At 43.3% G+C, this 25,527-nt stretch overlaps 1 protein-coding gene across 4 annotated transcripts in view; it reads right to left on the minus strand.

Moving 5' to 3' along the window:
• Positions 1 to 22,882, minus strand: part of GPN2 (GPN-loop GTPase 2) — a 28,387-nt gene extending 5,505 nt beyond the window's left edge. The window contains exons 1-7 of one of the 4 annotated variants that reach the window (XR_004540342.1): positions 22,481 to 22,882; positions 16,207 to 16,651; positions 15,290 to 15,446; positions 10,314 to 10,474; positions 5,683 to 5,813; positions 4,792 to 4,913; positions 4,205 to 4,400 (exon numbers count right to left, since the gene is read on the minus strand). Coding sequence is in view for 3 of the 4 variants with exons in the window: in XM_033954866.1 (XP_033810757.1) it covers positions 4,841 to 4,913; positions 5,683 to 5,813; positions 10,314 to 10,474; positions 15,290 to 15,446; positions 16,207 to 16,617 (933 nt within the window). In the remaining variant the exon portion in view is untranslated. Of the gene's footprint in view, positions 1 to 5; positions 4,401 to 4,427; positions 4,914 to 5,682; positions 5,814 to 10,313; positions 10,475 to 15,289; positions 15,447 to 16,206; positions 16,652 to 22,480 lie in introns of those variants that run through there. The other 3 variants (XM_033954866.1, XM_033954868.1, XM_033954865.1) reach the window with 3 other exon arrangements.
• Positions 22,883 to 25,527: the final 2,645 nt, after the last annotated feature.

Raw genomic sequence — 25,527 nt, forward strand, 5'->3', positions numbered from 1 at the left:
GGGCTTAAAATAGCCAGGGGGAAGCGGGGGTTAGGGGCAGAACCGGCCCCAATATTATTTGTGTTTTTTTAATATTCGTGGGCCGGCTGTGCCCCTAACCACCGTGAATACAGAGGGGGAAGTGTAATTTTAAATAATGATACATAAATTAAATAATATCCTCTAGCTCTATATACACTAAGATCATTCTGCTTGGGTAGGATTTTTTGAAAAAGAGATCCGTGGTCTTTGTTTTTGAGAAACCCAAAGAGTAGCAACATTCCAGAGCTGCGAGTGTGATGTCAATAATGCCATATTTCACAAATGCCTAAGTGCCAATTTAGCTCTACTTTCAGTGGTTGCTTAAAGTGAGTTAAATGCAATAGATCAGCTATTTCATTAGACTATGAAGTAAGCAAGGGCAGAGCCCAAGCCGAAAAACCTGCAAAACTGGAGACCGCATTCTAATGTAAAAAAAGTCATTCCTAACTATGAAATAGACACTAGCTGCCACTCTCACAGCCCTCCCCACCCACCCATCCTATTCTTTGAGTACTATGGCAAGAAACAACTTTCAGATAAGTTTCTAGAGATGCCATGCAGAATAATTGCTAATGCCAATACCACAGGCAAAACCGACATCTCTTTCAAAACAGCTTCATCTACAATGCTATGCCCTATGTGGTCCAGTGGTTAGCCCTGAGGTTGTGGGTTCAAATCCTGTGCTGCTCCTTGTAATCCCCCATTCCCCCAGATACAGTAGATAGAGTGTGAGCCCACTAGGACAGAAAGGGAAAAATGCTAGAGTACCTGAATGTAAACCACTTAACTTAAAAAACACCAACTTAAATAGGCTTCTGTCCTTCTACTGAAATGAGGGAAAGGATTTTCTTACTCCCAAAATACTAGCAATGGCAGAGGCAAATCTTTTTGCCTCCTGAGCTATTAAGAAAAATTATCAGGCCCAGTACTATACATGGTCTTTCCCAGCAGAGTGCAACAAGAAAGCGTTCAGCTCTGTAGCGTTTCTGCTTCTACAAGGAGACCCCCTCCCCCCCTCCATGGGAGCCTTTTTAGCAGGAATGTTCCAGTGGCTTTCAGACCTTGCAGGGCACATATTTCACAGTGAGGCGTTAAGATGAGTCTCCCTTGACTCATCTTTCGACAAATATCTAAACTTTTAGGCTAGTGGGGAAAACAAACATTTAACTATTTCATTTTTATGTCCGTTAAATGCACAGAAGAGGCTGAAATAAGGAGGGATCACTACTGAAAGCAACGTTAACGCTCTAAATGATTTTCAGCTGATGAGCAATGCAATGCCAACTCAAGGTCGCTGTAGGGCCCTAACACTTGGAAGCAAGGAAGTGTTATTTCTTGTTGAATCTACGAAGTATTGTCGATGCACGGATAATGACTTCTTTCACTCGCCCTTTCCCATGCCACTGCTCTAGCTCAACTTAGAAGTGATTGATCTGAAAAGTTACCTAAAACCCTGACAGTTTGTTTACCCGAAACTACACCCCACTGTTTTACTCTGGCTAGGATTCAGGACCAATAGAAGATGAAAGCACCTGCTCAGTATTTTGCTCTTAACATATGAATCTGATAAAAAGAAAACCACGCAGAGTCGGACCTTTCACGACACATTGGCTAATTCTTACATTTCCCCAATAAAAGAAATGCAGCCTACAGGGGTCTTCCTCCATAAAAGAGAGATGGATGTCAAAACTACACTACAGCTCATCAAGTTATGAATCTCAGCACACACTGGAGGCTTGTTCTACTATCTACTTAACTACTTTACTGACATACTTGTTTCCTATCTCTGGTCTAATGCTTAGCTCTTGCGTCTTCTTTGTTCTAGTACACTTTTGACATCTCTTATTACTGAAAAATATATTTATCAGATCAGCTGTGAATCCTAACCTTTCCAGACTGTCAAGTAAATATTTGCAGGTCTTGCTCTAGACCGGTGTCCCGTAAACCTTTTTACGCGGTGGCACAGTAAACTCTCGGCCGCGGCTGGAGGGCACCCGGAAGTGCGCAGATGTCAACGGGATGATCTCCCGTGCATACGCCAAAGGCCCTGCAGACAGGGCCCTGAACCGCCGGGGAGGGGGGGGGGTGCTGGAACAGCAGAGGTGCCAGTGCTGACTAACTGGCTACAGGACGTGCCTCTCACCACAAGAGGCAACTGGTGCCAGTGCCTCTCCTCCTCCCAGCATCTCGCTGCGATACACTGCTCTGTACACATGGGTTTCTTAACAGTTGGTGCTTGTAGTCAGAGGGGGCATACCTTCCCCCCCCCTTTTAATTTCCTTTGGTTTTATAGTACTTGATGTTTTCTATTAACAGTGTACATTTTATACACAGCACCAAAGTGCATTCCAGTGCCTGATTCCTAAGAACTTAGTCCCACTCCAAGACTTCAGACTTTTTTTTTAGCCTCGATTACGGCCCTGCCCTATTCTAAAAATACTGCTTACTCAATTCAGTCTTTCTTCAGGTAGTTGTAGCATGTTATTTTGTGCGGATTAGGATTTTGCTAATCTTCGGGACAGCAGCGCCCCCTACTTACTTAAATTCATAAAAGTGAGAGTGACTTAAGAACAGAAAGCTTTCAAACACTTTGAATATTAAAAGCCTCCTCTAAAATAAAACTCCAGACTCCGTCCCCTCCTGCCTTGCTGCGCCGTATGCTTGGAACAAGCTGCCCGAACCCCCTACGGAGGGCTCCGTCTGTGGCACTGTTCAAGGCCCAGTTAAAAGCTCACCTCTTCGAGAGTGCTTTTGACTCCTAACTCCTCTCACCTTGGGTTCTGCATCCCCAACCCTGTATGTTATATCTGTCTGTCCAAGTTAGATTAACTGAAAATATAAAGTTCATTCAAGAGGTAATACTTGACGATTTCTACCATCTCCAAAACAAGATTTCTAATAGCTCTCTTATTCGACCCCACTTCTGCCAGTAATCCTCTTCTTCCTACCCTCCTAATGTACTTCCCTTTTATGTACTTTTTCATCAAAAAAATTATATTTCCTCCCCTCTTTCCTATTGTTTCCCGTGGTTTTAAAAGCAATTACCCATGTAGGTCTGATTAATGTATTATGTATAAGTGATTTCTCTAAAATCATATTTTTATCTTTTGTACAACGCTTTATAATTTGGAAAAGCGTTCAATCAAATAATATGAATAAACTTGAAACTTGTACGCTCTTCGGAGCAGGGACCTTCCATAAATGTCAAAATGTACAGCGCTACCTACGCCTTTCAGCGCCATATCAAATACAAACTTGAACAAAACCAACAGGAAAATATGACAATTCAGAAAGCTTTGGTTCAAGCAAAAATCAAACCTGCCCTCATCCCACACCCTCACCAACTCTGGAAAGCAGAAAATCCAATGTCCTTTCCAGGACCTACTGTCACTTAAAGGCCTCCTTTATTTACATATATTAAAGTTACGGAACACGCGTTCTGCACTTTGTAACCACACCCCACTGAAATCTAATAAGGAGCTCGAGTTTATGTGAAACTAGGTCTAACCGTTCAAAAGACACAAAAACCCAAGCCCCACTGTTACACTGAACGGAGACTAAAAAAAGGAAGGTATTTGTTCAGCCTTGAACCCAATTATCTTGTGGATTCATTCACATTTGTAAATTCAAAGCACTCCCCAGTATGAAAAACAGCATCAGCGTCTTCAGTCGTGTCGAGCTGAAACATGGGATAAAGATTTGAATTCGCTAATAGCGACCTCATGCTCATATCGGCATTTTAGGAGACAATTGAAAACGTGTTTAGAAGATTTTTAGGACATGATTGTATTACATTCAACGATACATGTGCAGTTTTTTAATTCTATTTTGTATTGAAGTATAGAAATAAATTTTTATGTTATAATTTTGTAAATCTCTACAGCGCAGCAAAGGGTAAAATGATTTCAGAATCGGTCACTGCCCACAGAAAGTTAACTAATGCCCAAACAGCGTATGAAAGAAAGAATTCACAGTCGGGGTGTAATTACCAGTCTGGCCCAAAGCCTGTTGACTAAGAGTGCCAGCGTGGTTATTGCATTCAGAGGCAGCGGGCAGAGCACATGCTGGCTGCAGCCTTCTGCTATTGAATGATCACACACTTGCCAGGCTCCTTGCTCTCTGATCTCCTGTGTGCTCATGCTAATGAAGAAATTCTGATACCCAAGTGAGACATTGTTTTCACCTGAGTACACTCTGTCCTGCTGGCTGCAGTGTGTCCCTTTGGTCCATTCGAGCTTGGAATCCCTGGCTGCCACCCGGCCAAAGCAACGGCGCTTACCCTTCTCCCATAGTTCTGTTGTTTGACCGGACAGAGACCACGGCACTCACCCCTCATCTCTTGAAGCTCACCTTAAACGGACCCCACACAGAATAAGCAACTTGTAATAGCAAAAAAAAAAAAAAAAAGAGGAGAGAAATAAAAATACACTTTAAAATAATTATTTTTCATGTAAACAGCTTGTAAATATAAAACAATTTTCTCCACCCTCCACGGGAACAGTCATATACACAGAGGACCAGAATTATGGAATTTCTTGTTTTGTGACATTATATATTACAGGCATCAAAAATAATTTAAGCAATCAAAGGCGTAGGGAGTGTCCCTTAACTTAAAAACTTTAAGGGACATCTATTTACTGCCCCTGGTGTAGGTGGTCCACTCAGGCTCCTGTGTCATCAACCAAGCTCTCATGCCACCTGGCTCCAGTGGTCGCAGGAAGATGGCGGCAAGTCTAGCTCCTTCGCTCTGATTCTGATCCAGAGGATTACCTGCTTCTGGTGAGCACACAGCACAGATGAGAGCCAGGCTAGCTACTGATTACAGCTGCATTGCTTCCTGCTCCACAGTTTGATCTTCAGTGTGCACATACTTCTCTTGAACCGCCAGGGTGCTGCAGAGGCTGGAGTTAAGGAAAGCTCAATTGCAGCAGTGACCAAAATCCCAGAAACAAGACGCTCTCACACAATCAGAATGCCACGTTCCCCAGTACAAGCAAGGAGGTGGAGGATGAGGAAGTATCCTTATGAATGGCTGCAAGGCCTAAGGCACTGGGACTTGCAGCCCTTCTCTTTACAGAAAGAACCAGAAGGACAGCCAAATTAAACTTTACACTAAAGCAGGGTTACAATATGGCTCCAGAAAAAGGATGGCTTTCAATGGCAGTAAAACCCAGATGTCTCAATCTGTCCTCCTTTCTTCCATTGCTTTCAATGAAAGAAAAATCCAGATGTCTCATTCCATCCTCCTTTATCTGGAGCCATATGGTAACCCTACACTAAAGTATCTTAACACCTTGCTTAGAGCTCAACACCGTCAATGCACTCCTGCAACAGAAGTTGCAGGTTCCAGAAGTGATTTAAACCACAGGAATAAGCTATGCAAAAATAAAACCCTTGAATGACCCTTATTTGTGGACATAGTGAGGTAGTTTTCTCGATACTAGGTTTGGGGGGAAGAAAGGGAGTTTCATGCATCCAGAGCTGGCATCTAAGATTTACACAAAAGAAACCACGGAGAATTCCCCCTTCCCCGATGTAAGAGAAATGGATTAGGAGACAGAAGCCTTTTATTTGGCACTGGCAACCTCGCTCCTCCGGGGAGCACGTTAGTGCTTGTGCGACAGGTCCCTATGCGAGTTAGGTGGACACAGCAAAGGATACGAAGTGAACTGGAAGTCTGCCCCCACTGCTGCCGACATCATGGCCTCCAGACTCCTCTGCTCTAGGTCGCCAAAGCAGTAGCCATTGGCTTTATCAACTGCTTTCATTACCCGGCGCATACTCTCTTTATCCTGAAAAGGAAAAAAAAAAAAAACTGTCTTAGACTTGGGGGTCCTTCTATTAAGGCACCCACAGAATATAATGGATGCCTTAGAATTAAGTGAATGCAGTTAATGTGCCTTAATAAAAGGACCACTTAGTTAGATAACGATAAATTAATTCTAAGTGTTGAGAAATGTTTCTCCCAACAGCACCTAAATTGCAGCAAATACCACTGGTACAGAAATTTAAAATATTTGGGGGTCATTATAAATTCAGGACTCGCGTTTAATGATCAAATTTAAGAAATTTATGAAACTTCTAGAGTTTTGGGTACTATCCTTGATTCATCACTTTCATTTCACGAACAGATAAATTCTTTGACAAAAAAGTTTTGTTTTTAGTCTGTCTGTTGAGGAAAGTTAGATCATTTTTCCATCAAGAACATTTTTCTTTCTTTCTTTTTTTATTTATCTATTGAATTTTAAATGATTACATACAAGCATTTTACAACTTGAGAATCAATAAGGAATACTAAATCAAGAACATTGTTCAGTATTGGTACAATCTACACTAGGCTATTGTAATTCAGTCTATTTAGGCATTAAGCAAGGCAGTCTATAACGACTTCAGCTGATACAAAATACGGCAGCTAAGCTTATATTCGGGAAGCGAAAGTACGATCATGTTTCTCCTTTGTTGAGAAAGCTTCACTGGCTTCCAGTCCGCTTCAGGATTCAATTATCTTTAAGCTTCTCTACGGAATATTTGATCCTTTAGTCCCTTATATCGGGAAAGGGAACCCCATGTACAGCTATACGATGGGAGGAAGGGAGATGGGGAAAGGCACCCTAGAAAAAGACCTGGGGGTATTGGTGGATACAACAATGAAGCCAGCGGCGCAATGTGCAGCGGCCTCAAAGAAAGCGAACAGAATGCTGGGCATTATCAAAAAAGGTATCACTACCAGAACGAAGGAGGTCATCCTGCCATTGTATCGAGCAATGGTGCGACCACATCTGGAATACTGTGTCCAATACTGGTCGCCGTACCTTAGGAAAGACATGGCGATACTTGAGAGGGTCCAGAGGAGAGCAACTAGGATGATAAAGGGAATGGAGAACCTTTCATATGCCGAAAGGTTGGACAAACTGGGGCTCTTTACCCTGGAAAAGCGGAGACTGAGAGGAGACATGATACAGACATATAAAATCATGAAAGGCATAGAGAGGGTGGATAGGGACAGATTCTTCAGACTAGCGGGGACAACAAAAACAAGAGGTCACTCAGAAAAACTGAGAGGGGACAGATTCAAAACGAATGCAAGGAAGTTTTTCTTCACTCAGAGGGTGGTGGACACCTGGAACACGCTTCCAAAGGAGGTAATAGGACAGAGTACAATACTGGGTTTCAAAAAGGGACTGGATGACTTCCTGAAAGAGAAGGGGATTACAGGGTATAGATAGAAGGTTACACTACAGAACAAAAGCGAAAAGCATAAGTGAGTTTTAGGGTAGGAGCACTATCAGGTCCTGGACCTGAGGGGCCGCCGCGTGAGCGGACTGCCGGGCACGATGGACCTCCGGTCTGACCCGACAGAGGCAAGTCTTATGTTCTTATGTTCTTAACCCCTTCAGATCTTGTCATTTGAGGAATACACAGAGATATAAACTATATTTCCCTTCTGTTAAGGGTATTAAATCTGTAGGAAAGCTTAGTCAATCTTTTGCCTTCAAGCTGGTAGAGATGTGGAATAAGAACATAAGCAATGCCTCTGCTGGGTCAGACCTGAGGTCTATCGTGCCCAGCAGTCCGCTCACGCGGCGGCCCAACAGGTCCAAGACCTCTGCAGTAATCCTCTATCTAAACCCCTCTATCCCCTTTTCCAGCAGGAAATTGTCCAATCTTTTCTTGAACCCCAGTACCATACTCTGCCCTATTACGCTCTCTGGAAGCGCATTTCAGGTGTCCACCACACGTTGGGTAAAGAAGAAATTCCTAGCATTCGTTTTGAATCTGTCCCCTTTCAACTTTTCCGAATGCCCTCTTGTTCTTTTATTATTCGAAAGTTTGAAGAATCTGTCCCTCTCTACTCTTTCTATGCCCTTCATGATCTTATAAGTCTCTATCATATCCCCTTCTAAGTCTCCTCTTCTCCAGGGAAAAGAGACCCAGTTTCTCCAATCTCTCAGCGTATGAAAGGAATGGACTTCCTGACACCATTAGATTGATAGGCCAGCTACAACAATGTCGTAAAGCCCTGAAAACTCTGCTGATTACACAAAATTTAAATGGCTTAACTATAGTATCAAAGAACTGATGATAATCCAGCTTTTTCTTTCTTTTATGCTCTCTTTCTTATGTGCTCTAGTCTTAATTACATGTGAACTGAGTCAAGCTCTGTTGGGAGATGACCCGGTATATAAATTGAAGATTAGATTAGATCCCTAAGATCAATGCGACATTATTTTACAAATGCCAATTTACATACTTTCATTCATGCTTTCTTTGTATCAAAACTTGAATACTGTAATGTAGTTTATGCAGGAATGTCAAGTTTTAATTTAAGACGTCTTCAAACTTTGCAAAACACAGCTTTTAAAGTGTTAGGTCGCAAACAAAAATCTGACCACATGACACCATTGTTTTTACAATGTCATCGGCTTCCTATTGCATATAGGATAAAATATAATTTGCTTACGCTTGAGCACAAAATATTACATCATCAAGAACCGACCTACTTGTATTCGTTGATTATACTGTATATTCCTTCTGGAACGTTTAGATCGCTACAAGATAACAAGTTAATGATACCAGCGGCAAAAAAAAAGGTAAAATGGCATTTTTTTTGTTTAGGTCCTAGTTTATGGAATCAATTACCAAATGATTTGCGATTGGAATCTAAATTTCATGACGTTCAAAAGATTACTTAAAGGTTACTTTTTTTCACAAGTATTTGGCAAAGAGATGATCATATTTATTAATTTGTGGTATTTTGACAGTGAGTTTCACCAAAAACTGGCAATCACTGGGTGTTTTTTTTTAAACTAGATACTCTGTATGAGTGGATTAGGTCTTTCCTTTAATTTTACGGCATTCTTTTCTTGTTTTAATTGCTTATAATTTTGTTAACCACTTAGATCTATTGAAAGCTGGATTGCAAGTAAGCCACAATCAATATACACAGTGTGAGAAGGGAGATTGCTCTCCAGATGCTCAGCCTCTGATAAACATTTAGGAATATGACTAAAATTTTCTGATTTCAGAATCTAACAAACAGCAATAAAAGGGAAAGTGAATGGGGACTTGTATACCGCCTTTTTCTTGCTTTGGCATTTCAAAGCTGACATTCAAAGCGGTGGGCACTGGAGGATTAAGTGACTTGCCCAGGGATTTGATCTTATAACCTCGGGGTGCAGAGGCAGCAGCTCTACCAGTGAGCCACACCTTCATTCTGTCCCAGTATGGCAATTCTTATGATCTTATGTGAGCTGAGTATAGGACAATCGAGGCATTGTGACATCACTGCTAAGGTTGGCTCTTAGGCGTTGGTGGAATGAGGCATTATGACATCACAGTCTCAGCTCAGGATGTTGCTACTCTTTGGGTACTCATGGAGACAGGATACTGGGCTTGATGAAAGGGAATGGGGACTTGTATACTGCCTTTTTCTTGCTTTGGCATTTCAAAGCTGACATTCAAAGCGGTGGGCACTGGAGGATTAAGTGACTTGCCCAGGGATTTGATCTTATAACCTCGGGGTGCAGAGGCAGCAGCTCTACCAGTGAGCCACACCTTCATTCTGTCCCAGTATGGCAATTCTTATGATCTTATGTGAGCTGAGTATAGGACAATCGAGGCATTGTGACATCACTGCTAAGGTTGGCTCTTAGGCATTGGTGGAATGAGGCATTATGACATCACAGTCTCAGCTCAGGATGTTGCTACTCTTTGGGTACTCATGGAGACAGGATACTGGGCTTGATGAAAGGGAATGGGGACTTGTATACTGCCTTTTTCTTGCTTTGGCATTTCAAAGCTGACATTCAAAGCGGTGGGCACTGGAGGATGAAGTGACTTGCCCAGGGATTTGATCTTATAACCTCTGGGTGCAGAAACAGCAGCTCTACCAGGGAGCCACACAGTCCACTTCCAATAAAACACCCCTATCCCAGTGTAAAACACATAAAATTTAATATATCAGACAAACACCTGCCATTCTGTCACCTCTCCCCAATCTGTCTTGTGCCTTTTCTGAGCTAACAATACCTAAATGATGCAAACGTACATATCTGATTCCATTAGAAGAGCAATAATACTTGTGGCCCAAAAGCACAGCACACACCAACTTTGCTGTACCCTGAGAGGACCCCCAAATTAGCTGAGAACCCCCCCCATCTAGGCTCAGAAGGCCCTAAATTTAATATTCAGAGTGAGGGTCCACAGATCACGTGCACCACATTCACCTAAAATAGGTTTCTTTAAAAGGTTAGAACAAAGCTTCTCTTCCTTCTAGAAAACTGTTTCGTTACCTGCACATTGAGGGGCACAAAGGAGACCAGGCTGTAATCCTCAATCACTTCCACCAACTTTTCATTGAGACGACGATAATGCTGGAAGAAGGGGTCTGCGGCCAAATGATCCAACAGATAAGAGAGATCCATTACCTCCGTATAAAAGTCCAGATTAAATGCTGCAGAGAGAAGAGGAGCCGATTAGCATGGGATGAGAATGATGGCGAGCAGGCAACTTTTTTCCCACAGTTCTTTGAGTGGAAGGAGTTTACTAAGCACCAGGAAATGACACATCATAATGACTGCAACGTATTGGGGGGGGGGGGGGAACAAGAAAGCCACAAAGGCCCAAGTGTGTGCAAGTGGCATGTCTCTTCTAGAGCAATGGTTCTCAATGCAGCCCTTGGGGCCCACCCAGACTGTTGGGGTTTCAGGATATCAATAAACAATATGCATGAGATAGATTTGCATACCAAAGAGCTGTGCATGCAAATCTCGCTCATGTATGTTCAGTAGCGTAGTAAGTGGGGTGCGGACTGCCTCGGGCGCCGAGTTGGGGGCGCTGGCTCCTCTCTGCCGCACCCCACCATGCTCGCGCCATCCCTCCTCCCCCACCCCGTACCTCTGTATTATCTTTGCTAGAGTGAGCAACGTCTGCCTGTTGCTCGCACCAGTCTGGTTCCCCTCTGAATCACTTCCGGGTCAAGGGGCCAGGAAGTGACGTCAGAGGGAAATCCAACAATGGCCTGAGGAGCATGCTGCCAAAGCCAATCGCGCTGGTGAAGAATTAGAGGTACATGGGGGGGGGGGGGGGAGAGGGAGAGTGGGAAGTAGCAGGAGGGAGTGTGGAATGGGAAGTGGGAAGGAGTGGGGTGGGGTTGCCTCCTACCCTTACCACGCAACTGTGTATGTTCATTGTGAACATCCTGAAAATCTGGCTCCCAAAAAAAATAAAGATGCTCATAGCCATGGACACACTGCTGCAATTTGGTTCCAGCTCACCAGCCCCCAACTTCCCCGCACTGATACCAGCGGGCGGTTGGAGGTATCGGGAGCCCTCTCTAGCGGAGCGTGAGAGCACAGCTCTGTCCCTCCCCTGATCCAGCAGGGGGGTACTTTAAAAGAACTGCAGCGCCAATGGCGTGCCGACAAAGGCGCGTGCGCCTTAGCAAGCGCCTGCACGAATTGTCCAAAGCCCTGTCCACATGAAGAAGTTCCTTCCTTACTACTACAAAAAGGACAACCTGCAGCTGCCTTCAGAACCCAGAATTTACAGCCTGCAAGTATAACATGCATAACCTATATGTACTTCCCGCATGTTCAGCCTGTGCAGCCTGCCTGTATGTATAACCAGCACACCCTGTACAGCCATAATTAGTCTGCATGCACAGCCTTGCGAAATCTGCATATGTAGTCTATATAACTTATATCTATAGTCTGCACGTATAGCCTGTGAAATCTGCTTGTGTGGCCATAACTTTAGTCCGCATATACAGCCTGTTTAGCATGTGAAATCTGCATGTGTAGACACACTTATAGCCCATAGCCCATCTCCGCACGTATAACCCGTCACCAACTACCAACACCCACCACTCACACAATTACCGACACTACCCTCCTCTACCCGATACGACTTACTTCCCTCAACACCTCACACAACATGGCAATTTTTAACAAACACCAACTACTCCTAGGAATATTGTACCTAATCTGCTCTAGATGCTGGGGAAACGAAGACAAATCCCCTTAACCCATTCACACTTATCCCTCCTGGCACAGACCAGCCAAACTAACCAAATCAACAAACTCCCCCCCAACTCCAAAAAAAACCTTCCAGAACAAGGCCCACTTCTAATCCCAGTGATAAACAACCACACGCAAACCCCGCAAACCATACAGAAACAAGACCAATAACAGAAACCTAAAAAAACTAACATACTCTGAAACTTATTCTGAAACTTCAACCCCAACCAACTACGATAACATCAAAGGATACTATCTGAATACCCACTCCGTGAGAAACAAAGCACACGTAATATACGACTGGATACTACAAACACAACCGGATTTTCTGTTCCTGACAGAAACATGGCTGGTCTCTGACGCAGATGCTATCATGAAAAAAATCCTACCACAGGGATACAAAATACTCCCACTATCAAGAAGCTGGAAAAAAGGAGGTGGCCTAGCGATTATACTAAAAGAACCCTTTAACTACACCAAGACAGATTCCAAAACTTCAGAAAACCTAGAAATACTAATTTGTAAAATCACTAATGCTCAATTAGAAGATCCACTGACAACAACTCTATTCTATATCCCGCCCAAAAAGTGGTCAAGCGCCAGAGAAGAATTCTTTGAATTCCTAACCGTTAACACCCTAAAAGGCCCGTACAATCTACTACTAGGGGACATAAACATTCACTTAGAACAAAAGGGAAAGCCAGAAGTAACCGAAATTACCAACTTCCTAATGTCACTCGACTTCCCTATTCCAGACACAGAGATAACCCATGAAAAAGGCCGCAAACTTGACACAGTTACTTTCTCTCAAAAAGAAATCCCTGATCCCAAAATACAATATCATACAGGGTCCTGGGAAAAATGCATCTGGTCGGACCACCATATTGGCAATTTCCACTTACACTGGCAAAAACAGAATTCCCAGCCGAAACACAAAAGCAAAAACATGAAAACAAAAACCAGCCGAAGTACCATAAACCCAAATGAATTCTGGGCCCACTATGAGCTTCGCCCTTCAACCAATGAAATACAGGAATTCTCCACAAGATGGAAAAAGTTCAGTAAAGAACTCTTAGACCAAATGGCTCCTTACCAAACATACAAAAAGAAAGATAGAGCACAAAATGAATGGTTTGACTCAGAATGACTAACCAATAAACAGGAACTAAGAAAGCTGGAAAAAAACAAACAAAGAAACAGATAAGACAATCTGGAAACAAAAAATGAAAACATACAAAAATATGATCACAGAAAAACACACAAACACTAAGAGACACAAGAATCCTGAAAAATGACAATGAGAGCACCCCATCTGCCCAAGCCCTAGCCAACTTTTTTTAAAAACAATATCACGGACCCAAGAGCAACTCTACCCCCACCCACAAACGATATCCTCCACTATCTCGAACCCCACAACCAGAATACCAGAGTAGACATGAGCTGGGACCACTTCGAATTCCCAAATTGGCATCAATTCCTAAATTTATTCAACAAATACAGCAAATCAAACTGCCCACTTGACGAATGTCCCCCCCAAATTATGCCCCCCACCTGAATTCAAAATGGAACTATTCACTTGGCTAACAACGGCCCTTACAAACGGAACACTAAACAAAGACATGGGTCACATACTGATTACACCAATCCCCAAAGATCAGAAAATCTCTACAGCACTCACGTCCAACTACAGACCCATAGCAAGCATTCCCCTTTTCACAAAACTACAGGAAGGATTGGTCAACCTCCAACTGGTAAACTACCTAGACAAATTCAACACTCTCAGCGAACATCAATCAGGTTTCAGGAAAGGATATAGCACAGAAACGGTCATAGCCTCCATACTAAACCACCTCTATGATCTCTTCAGCAAAGGCAAAAGCGCACTAATCCTGCAATTAGACCTCAGCAGTGCGTTTGACCTAGTAGACCACAAAATCATGCTACTGTGCCTTGATGCAATGGGAATCTCGGGAAAGGTAAAGAAATGGTTCCAAGAATTCCTAACAAACAGATCCTACCGAGTAGCCAGCAATGGAAATCACTCCAACCCATGGAATAACCCGTCAGGGGTACCCCAAGGCTCCCCTCTATCGCCTACATTATTCAACATTTACATAGCATCCTTAGGTCACTGACTACAAAAATTAAACTTAAAACACTACATATACGCAGACGATATATCCATCCTAATCCCCTTAAATGACATCTCAACTGAAATTATAGCCATCCTTTCACACACAATGAGAGAAATCGAAAAATGGACCACCAATTTCAAACTGAAACTAAATACAGAGAAAACAAGTCTTCTTGACAAGCCCCAATGACAAAATACGAGAACATCATTAAAAATAAACAGCCATGAATATCCGATTTCCAAAATCATAAAAATTCTGGGTGTCACACTCGACACGCACTTGGACCATGGCTGACCACACAAACTTAACAGTGAAGAAATGCTTTTATACACTATGGAAGCTAAGGACTATTAAAAAATACTTTGACACAACATCCTTCAGGTTACTGGTGCAATCGCTGATCCTATCCACCCTGGACTACTGCAACATTGTCTACCTGGGTATCCCACAAAAAACAATAAAGAAGCTGAGATTAGTACAAAACACTGCAGCTCGTTTAATCTTCGGACTGAGAAAAAAAGACCACATTAGCCCATATTACAAAGAACTGCACTGGCTACCAATGGAAACGTGAATACAGTTCAAATTTGCATGCATCTGCTTCAAACAAATCTGGGGCCTAGCACCTTCCTACCTTCAAACACACTTCACTCTCCACAACCCCACACGAACAACCAGAAACAAAAACATCTTCGCCTATCCTAAAATCACTGGCTGCAAATATAAATCCTTCCTTGACAGAACCTTCATGTTCCAAGCTAACAGACAACAATCCTGGCTGGGAAACTACATAAATAAAACCAGACAGACCTACAACGCATTCTAAAAATCAATCAAAACCACTCTGTTTGACAAATTCATCACCTAAACAGACCAATCTGCGCTCACTACGCTTTGTCCCCCTACAAACCCAAAGCAATCTTCAGGCAATTCCTACCCCTCTCACTTTCCCTCCCCCTTTCAACCCCTCTTACATTCCCTCCCCTACAACCCTTTTCTTCTGTAACATTCCCCTCATTTGTAATTCGCTGAATGTCCAGCCTTCTTTCGATGTGAACCGCCTGGAAGTCGTCTGACTATGGCGGTATAGAAAAAGAAAGTTATTATTATTATTACCCAGTCTTCCAAACTGTTCAATCAGATCCATTTTGGAGAGTACATTGACGTGAGGCAGTTCCACGTGCAGCATGGTGGACAGAGAGGTGCAGAGGACAGAGATGAATTTGGCAGGGTCTGTGCAATAGTGAGAATCCACCAAATGCACAGCTGCCAGCTGTGATGCAGAAACAAGAAAAGAAGACATTAGTCAGGCTCACATGTGACAATCTACGCAAGCAGGGGGAAAACAAAAAGCAGAAGGAGACCACAAGATGCGGTGGACTTGGATTTCAGCAAAGCCTCTGACACAGTTCCACACAGGCAACTTATAAATAAACCGGTGTGGTCCCTAAAGTGACTAAGGAACTGGTTGAGTGAGAGGTGACAATGGGTAGTGGATAAATGGAGCCTACTGTGATTATCTAGTGCAGGAGAAGATTGGACTGTTTGGATTCGGACCATGCCTGGAGGACACTAGATAATCGAGATAAGTGTGGTTTTGGTTTTTGGACAGTATATATTATAAGAAATTTAAAGGATTTTGAAAATATGGAGTTTTTACCGACCTAGGATGTTTTTTCCTATGCAGCTATAAAGTTGTGTACGGCTGAAATTTTCCCTGGAAGAAACAGAGGTCTTTTCTCCATTTCTCTTTAGAACTTATCTCTTTTTAATCCTCTAAGGCAGTGGGATATTGTGGAATACGTTTTTGTGATGTACTATCATATTCCACTTGATTTTTTTTTTATTAATCTTCGTGTCCATATCAAATTCTCACCAAAGTTACACAATTGTGTTAATATTAAACACTGGTAACAGATTCTGCCTCTGATATTTTCTCCTATATATGTATTTTACCAGACTGTAATGCTTCCTTACTCTTCAATACAGTTCATGACCCTCCCCGAATCCTCTTAACAGCAAAGATGACCCACCCGAAAGTTCCATCTGCTCAACTGTGCAAAGATGTTTTTCAGAGAAGCCTGGTGAGTGTAGAGCTCCACTTGCCCTGGGCAGTCAAAGAGGAAGTAATGATCTTTGAACTTGCTCAGTTTTTCCTGCAGCCAGTCTATGTTCGCCTCCAAATACTCCATGCAATAGATAAGGCCGCCGTTTGGACCCAGCTTCAGAGCATCCATCACATCTGCCAAAGTGACCAGCTCCGAGATATCGATGGCAGAGCTGTAAGGCGTTCCCTCATTGGCCGGGTCAAGATTCACAACTGCCACCTTGCGTCCCAGTTTAGACAAGAATTCCTGCATGCCCAGACAGTAGGTGGTCTTCCCTGAGCCAGGCGGTCCGATCACCACTTGCCCAAAAGCTACAGATTTGTGGTTTTCAGACATCGTGGAACGCTTTCCTCATCTCTCCCTGTGAATTCTGCAGAAAAAGAAAAGAAAAATCAAAAGTTCTAGATCCAGTACAGATGTTTTCTGTCCACCTGAGACCTGTACTATTCTTAATCACTAAACAAACACAGACACAACAGGCCCATGTTCATAACAGCACCGAACAGCCATTCTAAAGCCCCAAACACAGAGAAAGGTCATTCGGACATTATGAACAGTACTAATAATAATTAGTTTATATACCACAGAGCCGTGAAGTTCTATGTGGTTTACAAAAATTAAAAAATTACAATTAAAAGAGAAGCTAGATAGAATTAGAAAAATTAAATAAGCCAATAATTAAAAGAATACTATAATGATCTAAATGGTTCATTATAAAATCTTTGCCAGTTAACTGCCTAAGTATTTCGTAAACAAATATGTCTTTAAATGTCTCCTAAATTTCACATAGGAGTCAGAAAGCATAAGCAGATGTTCCAAATCCTTAACCCATAATGCTGTTTGATATGAAAAAAGATTTTGATGATGTTTTTTAAATTTACATCCTCTAACACAGGGGTCTCAAAGTCCCCGGGTTTTCAGGATTTCCCCAATGAATATGCATGAGATCTATGTGCATGCACTGCTTTCAATGCATATTCATTGGGGAAATCCTGAAAACCCGACTGGATTGCGGCCCTCGAGGAGGGACTTTGAGATCCTTGCTCTAACAGGTGGAAAAACAGAATTCAAACGCGAATTTCTCTTGTGTCTGTTGGTTGCAAAAGAAAAAAAGCTCAATTATATAATTTGGGAGCTAAACCAAACGAAGCCTTGAAGCAGAAGCAACCAAACTTAAACTTCACCAGTACCTCCATTGGCAGCCAATGCAGTACTCGATAGGAGGGTGTTAAAAATCAACCTGACCGCCGCATTTTGTACCATGCGCAATCGCTGCATATTCCTCTGGGATATTGCCAAATAGGCAATATTACAGTAATCAAGCTGACTACGTATAAGGGACTGCGCCAGAATTCTAAATGATGAAACATCAAAATATGCCCTAATGGACCGAAGCTTCCGGAGAGTAAAGAAATCTTTTCTAACCAAAGAATCCACCTGATTCTTTATAGTCAAGCCCTGATCCAATATTATTCCCAAAACCTTAATGGCAGATTGGATAGGATAGCCAAATTTATTTATGATCAAAGATGTCTTGGTATCAAATGGGCATGACCATCAGTTCTGGGTAATCAAATGCCGTGCAACATTCAATAATGCCTGGATTTCTGTTCCATATCTCAAAATTCTTTTGCTGAATTCAAAAGATATAGCCAGTGACACACAATTTATAGTTAACTGTCTTTACGGAAGGAGGGGAGACCAAAGGCCTGTTGGCTGGATACCATCAAGAATGACGCGGGAACAGATATTAAGCAATTGAAAGAAGCAATGGAAAACAGGGAAGCATGGCAAGGAACTGGCCTACTGAGTATCATCAAAGGGTCGAACATCAAAGGGTCGAACAATACTTAAAGGGTATTAACGTAGAACAAAATCTTTTCCAGAGAAAGGAAAAAGGTAAAACCAGAGGACATAATTTGAGGTTGAGGGGTGGTAGATTCAGGGGCAATGTTAAGAAATTCTACTTTACGGAGAGGGTGGTGGATGCCTGGAATGCGCTCCCGAGAGAGGTGGTGGAGAGTAAAACTGTGACCGAGTTCAAAGAAGCGTGGGATGAACACAGAAGATTTAGAATCAGAAAATAATATTAAAGATTGAACTAGGCCAGTTACTGGGCAGACTTGTACGGTCTGTGTCTGTGCATGGCCGTTTGGAGGAGGATGGGCAGGGGAGGGCTTCAATGGCTGGGAGGGTGTAGATGGGCTGGAGTAAGTCTTAACAGAGATTTCGGCAGTTGGAACCCAAGTACAGTACCGGGAAAAGCTTTGGATTCTCGCCCAGAAATAGCTAAGAAGAAAAAAAAAAAAATTTAAATTGAATCAGGTTGGGCAGACTGGATGGACCATTCGGGTCTTTATCTGCCGTCATCTACTATGTTACTATGTTACTATGACTGTAGCAGCGCTCGTCTTTACTAAAGAGATATATAAACGACATGTGAACGTTATTTGTTGTGATAATTCACAATGAGGCTACAAAACCGAATAAATCAAGTTTTCCATATTAAGCTCCCCATCCCCCTCTGGTTCACATTTCAACCACTATAACTGAGTCAACATAATCCATCAGCTCAACAGTTCCTCACCCACTTGCCTATCTCTGATGCAAAGTAGCCCCCCTCTCAAAAAAGAAATTACCTGTTTTAAGGAATTAAAAAAAGTCAGGGAGTCCAGAAAAGGACCTCAAATCTTTTAAGACTGAAATAAAGACAGATGCTCCATCTGAAATAGCTTCATATCTGATTTCTCCATATTACAAGCCCTGGTGATTCTAAACATATCCATTGAATTAGAAGGCTTTTTTTTTTTTTTTTTTAGCAATAAGACAGGCCTAACATAAGAACATAAGACCTGCCATCTCCGGATCAGACCCATGGTCCATCTATTCCGGCGATCCGCACACGCGGAGGCCCAGTCAGGTATACACCTGATGTAGTTTTAGTCACCCATATCCCTCTATGCCTCTCGTAAGGAGATGTGCATCTAATTTGCCTTTGAATCCTAGCACAGTGGATTCCTTAATAACCTCCTTTGGGAGAGCATTCCAGGCGTCTACCACTCGCTGCGTGAAGCAGAACTTCCTGACATTTGTCCTGGACTTGTCCCCCCCTTAGCTTCAAACCATGTCCTCTTGTCCGTGTCACGTTGGACAATGTAAATAATTTATTTTCCTGCTCTTTCAGTATTTTGAACGTCTCGATCATGTCCCCTCGCAGCCTCCTCTTCTCGAGGGAAAACAGTCCCAGTTTCTTGAGTCGTTCCTCATATTCCAAGTTCTCCATACCTTCCAGAGAAATAACTCTTGCTCAGCAGATGGGAGATCAGGGTGCAAGAGACATATCTCTGGTGTCATAACTACAGATGTACTCAACAATCACTCCCAATGTGCCAAAACTTAGCCAAAACTCCCGTAGCCTTACACATTCGATGCATAGAATACCATCTCCACCAGTGAGATCAAACTGTGTGCCACGAGATTCCAGAATTTTACTTTATTTTTAAAAATTCCCTTCAAAAGTGTACACTAGAATAGATGACTTGTATGTCGCCTATAAAAGAGTCTGTCAATTTGATGAGCGTCTGTGTGCGTAAGGATGCAACCACCCAGACCAGCATCATTCTTTGACGTGAAAACTAACTGCAAGTTATTTTAGTTTTATTTTTTTATGCAGTCGTTATCCTAACTTGAGCAAGGAAGCAATCAAGGCTTTGTTACCGTTTGGATCTTCTTATCTCTGTGAACTTCGATTTTCAGCTCTGACAGAAATTAAATTTTAAAAAAGAGAACTGCAGATGGATGATGAAATGCGTGTTCGCTTGTCGATTATCGAGCTGCATTTTGAGTTGATTAACAATTCTATTCTATGTACTTTAATTTCACCATTGTTAAATTACCTAAATAAATTTAAATAAATAACTCTCAAATTTAATTTTTTGTTGGTTTTGCAATTTTATAATATCAATTTTAATGTGCCACAAAAAACATTTGTTCTGTTTAGTGTGTCAGAGCTAAAAATAAGTTTGAGAGACACTGATCTATACTATCAGATTTACTAGACACGCAACACTCCCTGCCATATAATTTTGGGAGTACCTGAAAGTTGTGTTCTCTGCTGTTGTACACATTCTGGTGGTATACGTCCTCCCAATATAATCTGTCTAAAACTCCTCCAAAGAATACTCCTTCCCGAAGTCACGAGCCCACTTGTCCACCATAACTTGAAAGGGGGAAGTCAAATATTTATTCACTGGTCTTTAAGCCTGTTACATTAACGGGTGCTAGAATAGATATGTCTGTCTGTCTGTCTGTGTTTCTTTATCTCTCTCTCCTTGGCCGCTGTCTGTATCCTTCTGTCCCCCCCCCCCCCAAGAGCAAAGCTGTCTGTCTCCAGCACACCTCCCCCCAAAGCAGCCCCCTTTCCCTCTCCCTATCTCTCCATGGCCCCTTCTGTCTCCCCCCAGCACACCCCTCTTCCCAAAGCAGCCCCCTTTCCCTCTCCCTGTCTCTCCATGGCCCCTTCTGTCTTCCTCCAAGAGCAAAGCTGTTTGCCCCAAGCACACACCTCCCCCCAAAGCAGCCCCCTTTCCCTCTCCCTGTCTCTCCATGGCCCCTTCTGTCTTCCCCCCCCAGAGCAAAGCTGTCTGTCCCCAGCACACCTCCCCCCCAAAGCAGCCCCCTTTCCCTCTCCCTATCTCTCCATGGCCCCTTCTGTCTCCCCCCAGCACACCCCTCTTCCCAAAGCAGCCCCCTTTCCCTCTCCCTGTCTCTCCATGGCCCCTTCTGTCTTCCTCCAAGAGCAAAGCTGTTTGCCCCAAGCACACACCTCCCCCAAAGTAGCCCCCTTTCCCTCTCCCTGTCTCTCCATGGCCCCTTCTGTCTTCCTCCCCCCAGAGCAAAGCTGTCTGTCCCCAGCACACCTCCCCCCCAAAGCAGCCCCCTTTCCCTCTCCCTGTCTCTCCATGGCCCCTTCTGTCTTCTCCCCAGAGCAAAGCTGTCTGTCCCCAGCACACCTCCCCCCCAAAGCAGCCCTCTTTCCCTCTCCCTATCCATGGCCCCTTCTGTCTCCCCCCAGCACACCCCTCCCCCCAAAGCAGCCCCCTTTCCCTTTCCCCCTGGCTCCCGGTATTGATCCCCTTCTTACCCTCCCTCCATCCCGGCGTCTTCTGGCCTGCTCCTCTTCAAAGCAGCCTGCGATCATGGTGACCGGCTTTAGCGAACCTAGCAGGCCGCTCTCCAACTCGGTAGCACGTTCCCTCTGACGCAATCCCGTGCATCAGAGGGAAGGTGATACTGAGGTTGGAGAGCGGCCTGCAAGGTTCTTTAAAGCCGGCCACGATCACAGGCTGCTCTGAAGAGGAGGATCAGTGGTGGCGGCAGCGGCGAATGAGGGTGGGAGGTGTGTTCCCTGCCGTAGACACGGGCAGGTAGAGAGCACAGTCGCGCGCCTCCAGCCCCTGCAAGCGCCGTGAGGTGTCAAATAGAATACTGCCACAGAAGCACACCTCACGGCGCCAGGAATTACAAATTTTTAAGAGCGCATGCGCGCTCTAGGGTTTTATTATTATAGATAAAGACTTCATAAAATCTTCCTCTTTTCCCTGGCCATCCTTAGTCGGTCTTCACAGTTAATTTTTCTCAGATTGGATCGTCTGTTGAGTTTTATTTATTTAAAAGATTTATAAACCGCTTACAATCGAAGCGATGTACAAAGTAACATGCATGATATAATGACATCAAACAAAATAACATCTACTTAGCAATAACGGAATATAAATGATTTAACCGTAACACCACTCCTAAAAATTCCATATCTATCATCCCAGAAGAAAAATCCTGGAAGATAATAATAATAATTTATTTTTATATACCGCCAAAGCCATAATAGTTCGAGGCGGTTTATAACAAGAAGTGCTGGACAATCAGGGAATAAAACACAATGTAAAATCATCAGTACATACAGTGTAAAAGTAAAACAGTAAATCCTTAACTTACAAATCGATTAAATAATTTTGTTTTTACTAATTTTCTAAAACTAAAGTAAGATGAGGAATGCAAATGATATTATTCAAGCATAGTGATAAAAAATACTGCTAACAGGTCTGTTTCATCCTAAACCTTCCATGACCTTTGAATAGACTAGAGGGCACCCTGCTTTATTTGAATTGGCAACAACTTCCATTCAGCGTGTAACACATACCTTAAGCCAGTGTTTCCCAAGTCCCAGAGCTTGGGGGCCACAACGAACAGGTGTGCCACAATGACGTCACACGTAGGCCTGTGACGTCATCGCATCTGCGCATGCCCGGAGGCTCTCCAGATGTGGCCTGGACTATGGGGAAGGTTTGGGAGGGCGGGGCTTGAGGCTGAACCCCCCCCCCCTAGAGAATTCCGCCCTTTACATCTGCTCGCAGAGGCCACTTACAAGAACCAAAGGGAGCTCCGCTGAGGGACCCCCGGAACGCGCGCAACTCCTCCCCAAGAGGCAACACGGCGGACGGTTCTGCCTCCGCTTTGCAAATACTGTACTGTCCAGGGCCAGAGTCGTGTTGCCGCGCCACTCGGAAATCATCTGCGCATGCGCGGTATCTCGCGGGGCGCCGAGTTGATTGGCTACGTTTTTTGAAGACCGGCTGCGCTTGCGCTGTGTGAGCGTTTGGGGCTTTTTTTGTTGGTTTGTTCCAAGTTCCCATAAAATAAATTAAAACCCAAACAAACGCTGCGTTGTGTGAACGATTTATTTATTTTAATTTTTGAGCGGGTATTCACTATATTTCCAAGTCTCGGTCTGGCATTCCGGGCCTCGTGCCGTGTATGCCAAGCCTCATTTGGGTGCTCCAATAGCCTTTCGCAGTAGATTCCGAGTTTCATTCGGGTGTTCTAACTCTGCGTGGATTCTAAGCCTCATTCGGGTAATCCAATACCTTTCCCCCCTCAATGCGTTCCAAGCCTCGCTCTGGCATCGCCACCTGCAATGATGAAATCAAGAATATCCTTGCATAGTTCTATGTTCTGAAAACTTTCTAATAATCTGATCTTTAATGTGATCACTGCTAGCCACTTTTGAGCTAGACGTTTGGAGCCTACATAATAAAGTGTCGTCTTCCCCAAAGTGCTCCAAGCCGTTTGGTGGGTAATAAAATAACTGAGACTATCCTAGTTTTTCAGCCCTTGGTACAGAATGTTTTATTTGGAAGAAATATTTTGAAGATCATCAGTTGAATGGAGAAGTAGCCTAAGGATTACAGCAGCAGCTTCAAAACTAAGGGAAACCGATTCAGATTCATTTGTGGCCTTGAACAAGTTACTTAACCCTCCATTGCAGAGCTGCCACATTACACGTTCTAGGAGTGAAACTTTTTTGGGTCAGTCCTGTGTCTTGATGCATTATGGAAACTTTAGAACTGATTTTCTTCGATAGAACCATGGACTACAAATACTACACCGCTTTGGGATACAAAGGTTACGCTCCTGGAATGGGTAACTTGGCAGCTGTGTCTCACTATTCTTGTGAGATAGTACGTGGAGCTGCTTTCTAAATACTGGAGTTATGCTTTGTTAGGTGCTATCGATTCCATGTTCAAGTCCTAGCGACTTGATGAACATCATCAAGTTTTTTGTGGCAGAATACAGTAGAGTGCTTGGCCTTCTGTGCAGTTTAAATTTGATGTCGCTGTTGTCACATCAAATGCAAACCTCCACCTCCAACATTGCCTATCTGTTGATGCTGAGATAGATGACAGGAGCCTATGGGAGACTTTTACAGGTTATGAGACCTATTCCTACATTTTGCTGAAGTCACGGGCTTGTGCAAACTGGTTTCATTTAAGATGCTGAGATGCTAAGGTGTTGCATGCGAGTGTGTGTATTTCTTGTTGTGAAGTTTCTCAAGGACACCAGTGCTGGAAAGACAATGAACAGTCCTGAAAGAAAAATGCAAGTCAGCAAGATACTCCATCATCCAGGAACCTAAGAACTGATAAAGTGATGCTGTACCCGTGTGAAGAATGGAAACTTCAAGAAGAAGAAAGTTCTAGAAGCTATGCCTGTCCAGGGCCCCCCTGGGAAGAATGGAGGCGTGGACTAGGAGAGGGTTAGATAGGCATTTGGTTTATCCAGTAGGGTGATACATATTCCCAGCCAGGGGGTCTGAGACAGATACTTTCTGTATAAAACCCCTATGCTCTGGCAGAGATTCTTTAGAGAGACTGCGCCATACTTACAGAAAAATGTTGGCACTACTCGTATGAAGTTTTTTTTTCTCTCCATTGTATATGTCCAAACTGATTTATTTCTGATTTGACAAATGCTGCTATAATACTCATTACTAGAATAAAAAGTTATTTGCTTTGGAATATATAATGTAATCTTGTGGAGTTTTATTTTTGGGTTGTTTCTTTTTATCACATCGGACCTCCAGTGAGGAAAAGTAAGCAGCCTTTTACTTCAATGCCCAGATGGGTGGTTCGTTAAGTACTGAAACATGTCTGCCTTGGGAGGCCCTACTGGTAGTGAAACTACTGATGGCATAGCTTTCAGCTTCACAGATGTGTGTAAGCCCGAGTGGCTCGACAAACCCACGTACCATGGTTTCCAACCCTGTCCTGGCGGACCACCAGGCCAGTCGGGTTTACAGGATAGCCCTAATGAATATCATGAGAGAGATCTACATATAATGGAAGTGCCAGGCATGCAAATCTACTCCATGCATATTCATTAGGGCTATCCTGAAAACCTGACTGGCCTGGTCTCCAGGACATGATTGGGAACCACTGATCTAGAGCCCTCTTGTAATTCTACATTCCACCACAGGTATTACTTGATTTTTGTCTTTACCCTCACTTTAGGGACCAGTCTTGGGACTTAAGTGGATCAGGCATCTATCTAAGGCTGCAGAATTTAAAAGGTGCATGTTCTCTTCAACAGGAAGCTTGATGAAAGGCTCTTTGCACTGCTAATTTATTTTTGCATTTTCTGGCCCAGCTGGAGAAAGTGTGTAGGCCCAGAAAGAAGAGATGAGATGCTGGACATCTAGGGTGGGGAGATGGAAAGAGGATTTACATCTCAGCCATTTGGAGTGAGTCGCTATGTCCTGTGCCTCAGTTTACTTCAGGGGTAGGGAACTCTGGTCCTTGAGAGCCGTATTCCAGTTGGGGTTTCAGGATTTCCCCAATGAATATGCATTGAAAGCAGTGCATGCAAATAGATCTCATGCATATTCATTGGGGAAATCCTGAAAACCCGACT

Source organism: Geotrypetes seraphini, chromosome 8 (assembly GCF_902459505.1).
Source record: "Geotrypetes seraphini chromosome 8, aGeoSer1.1, whole genome shotgun sequence".
In the NCBI taxonomy this organism is placed as follows: domain Eukaryota; kingdom Metazoa; phylum Chordata; class Amphibia; order Gymnophiona; family Dermophiidae; genus Geotrypetes; species Geotrypetes seraphini.